General features: G+C 53.1%; 1 protein-coding gene across 1 annotated transcript in view; it reads right to left on the reverse strand.

Annotated features, from left to right (window-relative positions):
- Nucleotides 1-218: 218 nt before the first annotated feature.
- ASB10 (ankyrin repeat and SOCS box containing 10) overlaps nucleotides 219-7658 on the reverse strand; it is an 8349-nt gene continuing 909 nt past the window's right edge. Inside the window, exons 2-5 of the mRNA XM_010289406.1 lie at nucleotides 3182-3449; nucleotides 2122-2626; nucleotides 663-776; nucleotides 219-404 (exon numbers count right to left, since the gene is read on the reverse strand). Coding sequence (XP_010287708.1) covers nucleotides 219-404; nucleotides 663-776; nucleotides 2122-2626; nucleotides 3182-3449 — 1073 coding nt within the window. The remainder of the gene's footprint in view (nucleotides 405-662; nucleotides 777-2121; nucleotides 2627-3181; nucleotides 3450-7658) is intronic.

Raw genomic sequence — 7658 nt, forward strand, 5'->3', positions numbered from 1 at the left:
GTGAGTCTGGAGTTTGTCCCGATTAGTATGGGTAAACAGAATGCTCCAAAATAGGTGCACGAAGCAGAGCACAAAGCTGGCTGGGACAGGGACACAGCAACAGGTCTGGCCTGGGAGGCAATGTGCAAGGGAAAGGGGTTAGCTGGGAAGGCACAGACTGCACTGGCAGGGATGGAACATCTGCACAGAAAGGCACGGTAAGACTGGAACTGCAGCCCTTAGTAGAGAACGTCCTCGAAGCTGAGCAGCAGGAAACGGTGCAAGGCACTTGGCAGGTGCAGCTGAGACAGGACCAGAAGCAACCGTCCCTCCAGGAAGGTCCTGAGTGAGCAGCGAGCCAGGTGCTGCAAGGAGCGAGGTCTTTGCTCCAGAGAGAAAAGTGACTGGTAGAAACGTGGGTATTTCTACAGAGAGAGAAGAGAGGACCAGAGGCAGATAAAGCTGAAGATGTCACCCAGGGAGCAGAGGTAGAACGAGACATCCCTTTACCTTAGTCACTATAGTGCACCCTCCCCTATCCCCCAACAGCACCATCCCTGGACCCTGCAAATCTCCATCCAGCCCTGCCCTGTGCCAAACCCCCTCAGCCCCAAGCCTCCTCTGGCACCCTGCCACTGTAGCCTGTCTGCATGTTCTCCAGCTGGCAGCATGCATTCCCTCACCTGTACAACCTCCGCTGGAACCGCTTCCACCCAGTCCTCAGAGATGCGCACGTGGTCGTAGCTGTTCATCAGGGCCTCGATAACACGCGGGCAGGTATGGCAGTACCGCAGCACCTGCATGAGGGGGACAGCAGATGAACACAGCTTTTGGGCAAGGTCCTGCAGGCCCCGTCTTCACCTTTAGAAAGGTGCACATGCTCAAAACCAGCCTTGGTAAACCTAGGGAACGAATGTCCTTCCCTCATGCTGTCCCAGGAGATCAAACCCACCGATGGTGGGAAATGCCAGAGCATCACTCCTGCGAAGAGGGTGACTGAGCCAACACGCACAGCATGGTTGCGTTCAGCACTACTGGGTCCCCACAGCCTCTCCTCAGATGCAGGGACTAACATATATGTGTGGGATGCAGATCTCCTTCAATTGCCTCACTGCTGCAAGTAGCTCGTAAGCAACCACCACTCTGCTTTATGCCAGGCTCCTTTCTCCACGTTTTCCTAGTTAGAGCATGAGCTGTTCTGGGGCAAGGCCTGACACCTGTTTTACATGCAGCAAGGCTAAGACACACATGCCTCTGTTGAGGGCTACACTGGCGTCTCAGGGATGTACTGTTCGTGTTTGGCACGGGGCTGCAGAGATATCCTGTATCTGTGCTGAAGCAATGGGTGTCATAAGAGGTACTGTGCCTGTTACCTGCTACACAGAGCCCCAGGCAGGTATTTTGTGTGACACACTTCTGGGGTGTACCAGGCCTATGTTTTAACAACACATCTTCAAGCGACACTGATACTCTGTGTCCTACACCACCAGCGTGGCCTTTGGAGCACACCCCACCCATGCATAGCCGCACAGAGGCAGATCCCCCAGACCCCCGCAGGCTCTTGGCTCCCACTCCCTCTGGCCTAGGCCAGCAGTAGCTGTCAGAGTCTATTCTGGCTGTACGAGTGATCCTCATTATCTGGCGTTAATAGGAGATTAATTAGTGTTAATTGTTGATTTTCCTGTATTTTCCCAAAGGGGAGAGCAATCTGCTGATCTCCGGGCTGGGTAATTATTGCACTGCTCAGGAATTAAGACAAGAAATTAACCCTTTGTTTGCTGGTGTCTTGCAGAGACAGCATGAGCTGGAGTGTATGCCCCAAAGAGGAAACACATCTCCTGAGAGGAAAGGCGCCAGTGTTTTCTGGGGCAAGGTGATTATGGAAGCTGGGTAAGTATTAGCCACACAGCTTTGCAGACAGAAGCAGGATAGTCCTACAGGAAAACACAACCCAGTAGAAAACTTCAGGGAATCCCTTATGTGAACCCCCTCCCCCAGGCCCTGGGAAGAGATAGGCAGGACAGCAAAAAGGCTGGCACAGAACAAGCACTGCTGTGACAAACATCCTTGCTCCCACCGGGGTCCTGACATTCACAGCGTTCCCTTCCCACCCTGCTCCCGGCGCAGCTGAGAGCCCCGCACCTTGAGGAGGGAGCCAGGCCAGATGCGGATGGCACCATAGTTGAGCAGGGCTCGCACCACCAGCTCTGGGTGGTGCTCTAGCTTGTAGGCAGTGGCTTGCAGAATATTGTGCAGCGCCGTGTTGCCACTGTAATTCATGATATTGACATTTGCACCCCGCGACAGCAGTAATTCTGCTACTTGAGCATTGGCATTCTTGCAGGCCAGGTGAAGTGGGTGCTGGCGGTCCCTGTCTGCAGCATTGACGCTAGCACCACTCTCCACCAGCAGCTGGCAGACCCGGTAGTAGCGGTCCATGTCCTGGGGTCGATGGGGCTGAGCACAGGCAGCATTCAGTGGCGTCTGCCCCTCCTCGTTCTTTGCCTCCAGCTCTGCGCCGTAGCGCAGAAGCAGCTGGACATGTTCCGTTAGGCCATGCCGTGCTGCTACATGCAGTGCTGTGTCATCTTCCTCCTCTGTCCGACTGTTCACACTGGCACCGTGCTGCAGCAGCTGCCGGACACACCTATGTGGGCCAAGATGACTCAGTGACAGGCCCTCCTCTCCAGCTCCTATCCTACCTCCCACTCACCCCCATGTCTGTACTGCCCCATGGCTTTCACTTTTCCCAAGAGTCCAAAAATCCCTGCTCCTCATGCCCTGGAGCAATGTTTTTTAGCCAGGACTACTGGTTAGCAGAGACACTGTCATCTTAATTCTAGCTAACTCTCCACAGTTCTTTAATAGTGTCGTCACACCCAGAGCCTGCTCCCACACACCCACAGAGGCCTGTCTGCACACCGCATGCCCTGACCTTCAGTGTGAACCATCAGCTCTGCATTGCTGGTGGGTAGCAAGACAGCAGCACCGAGCTCAGCTGCATCAGCTGAGGACTAGAGCTTGCAGCCATCTGTGGGACTTCAGAGGTGATCCTGGTCCAGGAACAGGCAGTAAGGCCACCCCATTCAGCAGCCATTGCTGCACCCACCAGCCAACTTTCAGGGATGAGTAGGGACCCCTTCTATGGAAGATGAGGCTTGAGGGGGAGGGAGGCCTGCCGTGCCCCTTGGGTGGAACTCACTCGATGGAGTCGGGGCTCTTGCAGAGATGCAGGGGCTTGTAGCCATCCTCAGAGACGGCCTCAGGGTCAGCACCAAAGCTGAGCAGCAGGCGCACGCAGTCGGTACTGGCTGCTGCACAAGCCTCATGCAGGGCAGTCTTACCCCCTGGTGCAAAGTTGACGGCAGCATCCCTGAGCAGGAGGAGCCGCAGGCAGTCTGTGTAGCCCCGGCTGGCTGTGATGTGCAGCGGTGCGGTGAGCTCCTGCTCATAGCTCAGGGACCACAGTCCTGCAGGCAAAGAGAGGTCAGGGAGCCATGTCCAGCCCACAGTGCACAAAAGCACTGGGCCCAGACCTGCACTTTCCCCCAGGGTACCTGATATACCTCCCCTTTCAAGAGACCCCAGTTTCCCCTCAAGGCACTGCCTCTTCCTGCCAGTCCCTTCTCTGCAAGCTCCCTGCCTTCGGACTGGCCTGCCAAAGACAGAGATCTGGGGATGACTCTTAGACTGCACAGCCATGCTAACAGGGGCTTAAAGGAGCAGGCGTCTTGGGGCAGACGCTGGTCCCAGAAAGTGTGCCTTTCTCCTGCTGCGCAGTCATGTGGCACGGAGTTTCTGTTGACAGGAGTACAGCAGATGAAGGGCCTGGGGCACAGGCAGGGCTAAAAGCAGCAGGGTGGCTGGGAAGAGCACCATGCATGAAGCACACCATGCATGAAGCACCACAGTACAGCAGAGAGGTGCTGGAGCAGGCTGCCATGCAGACGGGAGATTCAGACAGGCCCTGAGCATAGCACAGACAAGCAAGCTTCAGCAGAGATGGACATCTAGGGCCTAGGAGAGAGCAAGGGGCTGCAACTTGCCAACTCTTAAAGATGCTGACCCAGCTGGAATCATTGCTGAGCTGGTACGGTCTGCCGGCAACCAGCCTGCAGCTGTTACAGAAAAAAAGACTCCTTAAATCATGCTTCTTGCTGCCCTTCCAGGCTGGGCTGGAGGGCCACATCGCAGACTGCGTGACATGTTCAATATTACATCCCTCTCACCTCTTTCTTGCAGAAGCAGCATGTGGTCAACTGTGTTTCCTAGGGCCAAGTTCAAACTGAACCATCATGAGGACATAACACAGGGCTGCGACAATTCCTTGCCCAGCACAACCCACAGAGAGAACCTGCAGCCCAGCACAGGCTGCACACAGACAGAACATGCACACAGCACCAGGCTACAGGGCTGGTCACAGAAGGAGCACGACACAGCCTGGAGCTGGAATCTCCTTTGCCCTGCAGGGGAACCCAGGTGGTTTCCAAGCACTTGCACCACCCCTGCTAGAAGGGTCGGTACCCCGGACGCACCTCATGCTCCCAGACACATGCACGCTCTCCCACAAGCAGCACAGGGGAACCCAACCGCACCCCAGTGGCGCTCACTCCCATCCCCATTCCTCCGTAACTGGAACAGCACACGTAACACACAATCCCAGCAATAGTAATGCCCTGCAGCATAAGCAAAAGGCTCTGAGCCCTTGTTCAGCTGGGCCACGCTGCGTGCCCGCCGACCCCCCACATACTCAGCCGGCGAAGGTTGAACCGGTAGTTTTTCCACTCCTCCAGGTCACTGGTGTCAAACACAGCATTGGGACTCAGGTTGTTCTGAGGGTCACTGAGGATCTCGGCCACAGTCCCCTGATCCCCAGTCAGCAGGGCCTGCCAGTAGGCCTGGGCAGGGCCATCCACTTTCCGTGTGCAAATGGGCTCCTGACTGTCTCCTCTGCCTGTGATGCTACACATCACGCAGTACCCAGACCCTCCGCAAAAACCGGTGTGGGACATGAGCTGCCTCCCTGGCCAGGCTCTGAGCCTGTGGGTCCAGCCCCACCGGTGACCTGTGCTCTGGCAGGGGCTGCCCATCTGCCCCGTGGCACTCCGCAGGGTGTGAGGACATGTCACATCACTGCTTGGCCCAGGCTGCACACAGCTCAGGTCTCAGCTCTTCTATTCTGGGAAGCCTTGTGACCAAATGTTTGGGCCAAGAGGCTGGCAAGGACACTCCTCTCAGGCAGCAGTAACTCCGCGGTCCTGGCTGTGAAGGGAAAGTCCCCAGGCAGGGCAGGCTAGCAGAGTAGCCTGAAGGGTAGAAACGGAGACAGGAGGTCACCAGGAAAACAGGGAGGGAAGTAGTCTCATGCCCAACTAGCCTGCCCAGACCACAACAGCACAACCCAGCCGCCTCCACACACCAGCAGCACACCTTTGTCCAGCCTGTGGGGTCCTTGCACATCTTCAGCCCTGCACCCCCATTTGCTACTTCCACACGATCCCTTGGCACTAGACAGGTTTTTAAACAAGCCACAGGAAAATCCTTTTTAATCAAAGCTTAAAGCCAAAGGACAGGTAGAAATAGATACAAGGATGGGAAACAGTGCATTTTAAGTGAAGGTAATTATCCTTTAGACCCCTTCCTGCTTTTCCTTGAAATTCAGCCTTGCTGAGAACCATGAGAACTCCTCATGGTTTTAGTACTCCCTTTCCATCCTCCGACAATCCCCTTACTCGGGGTTCCTCACTGCTGTCCTTTCACCTGAGACGGTATTTTCCCCTGTCTCCACTTGTATAAACTCACTCTGCCCCTACTTTGGTTACATAACAGCGCACTTTGCTTACAGTTTGTCAGCATTGCATGCATTTTGTTCAGACCGTATCTTCTAAAGAACACATCAAACTGTGTGGAAGACTCGTAGTGTTTAGTATAATTTTGTGTTGTGGAACTATTCAGATCATGCAGCTAAAAATAAGTGAAGTGACCCCAATAGACCACCAAGTAACAATTACCTGGGGAACCACAGAAGAGTGTAAGATAGGGAACTTCTCCCTTCTCAGTAATGAAAATAAATGACCAAGTTCTATACTGACAGCCTCCTGCATGCTCTGTCTGTGCAGCCTTCACCACCTTGTCTACCTACAATGTAGTGCATGAAAGGGTAAAAAGAGGGAAGCACCTGGCAGGCGTTCTCATCTGATGGGATCCTCCATTTCCCCAAATATATAAGCTGGTATCCCACAAGAGCCTGAGGTTCCCAATCACAAAAGCATTGCCAGGGAGGCAAAAGGCTGTGTGAGTTAGTGTCAGTAACACCATACAATTTACACTTCCTCTGGGCTTCTTAAAATACCCACAGGGATGACTTGGGAAAGACCAGGTCACTAGAATCTACTTTTAAGGTTGCCAGCTGGGTAAGTTTTAAGAAACTGTCCCTGCATGCCAGTGAGATACATAACCAAAGCCCTAGGGAGCATGAAGATTTGCTTTTGGTTTTTGTTTGATACACTTAGCTAATAAATGTGGCAGTACATTTTTGGTCTGTGCATGATGAATGATCTTGATTTGTTGGGTTTTCCACATCTTGAAACTTTGGTGATAAGAGCAATTTCTGTGTGAAGTTGTTTTACACAAGCTGTTCTGTTTTCTTTAGGGCAGAAATCTTGCTTTTTTTTGCCAGAAACAAGCAGACAGACTTGCTGTTCAAGTGTCAGCCAGCATAAGATGGGAGTTAAAATGTGCAATGAGTATTTTTCTGAACAAGTGGTCTCAGTTACACAAAGGGTAATACCTGTTGTATTTTTATTCCTATTCCCTGTAACAATTCAAAACCTGGGGTGTACAAATCTTGGAACTCAGTAAATAATCTTCGCCACCCGCAAGTAGCAGCACTTGCAGCTGCAATCCCACCCTATCTGTTTGTCTCTTGCTAGTGTGGATCCCCACAAAACACTCAGTCATGGTCGAGCTTTATCAGTGCGCTCCATAGCTTTGTGCCAGGACACTTGAAAAGAATGCACACCTCTGGGAAAGCAGCCTTCACCAACAGCTCTTCTGTTCTCGCACATGGGTGGCTTTTGTGACCAACCTTCTGTGGAAGGGTGGTGCAGTTATGGCCTCTCCACACCTGACACTCCCCATCTTAAATTCCAGGAGTCTGCCTGCAACACGTGACTAACGGACAGTGGCAAGGACATGTGCACTTCCAGATTGCCAAGCATGCCTCTCCCTTTAACACATCAGCTATGGGGCTTACTGAAAAGCCCATAGATGACATTGATGAGAAGGTAAGCAAAAGGCACCAGAGTGCGGAAGCATGTACAGTAGCCACAAGATCTATCTAGGCAAGGTACAGCGAGGTGTACAGATGGGAGGAAACACTAGGGAAAACCAGCTTCTACCTCTTGTCACTCAGGACAAGCTTGCTTCCACCATCTCTCTGGTAGACTAGATTTTTGCTCCCCTTGCCCAATCCATCTCACAGAATAGAACAGCTTGCAGGGTGCAAACCCTGCATGTGCAAGAAAGCAAAACAGCAAATGCTTTTGCTCTGGAGCAAAGCCCCCTCCAGCTGATCACTGTTAACCCTCCCAAAACAACCCCCTACAGCTTCTCAACATCAGTATTTGGAGCAGGGATCGCAATGGCTCTGCTTCACACCTGGATTTCACCACCACAGC

Source organism: Phaethon lepturus, unplaced genomic scaffold, assembly GCF_000687285.1.
Source record: "Phaethon lepturus isolate BGI_N335 unplaced genomic scaffold, ASM68728v1 scaffold2486, whole genome shotgun sequence".
Lineage (NCBI taxonomy): Eukaryota > Metazoa > Chordata > Aves > Phaethontiformes > Phaethontidae > Phaethon > Phaethon lepturus.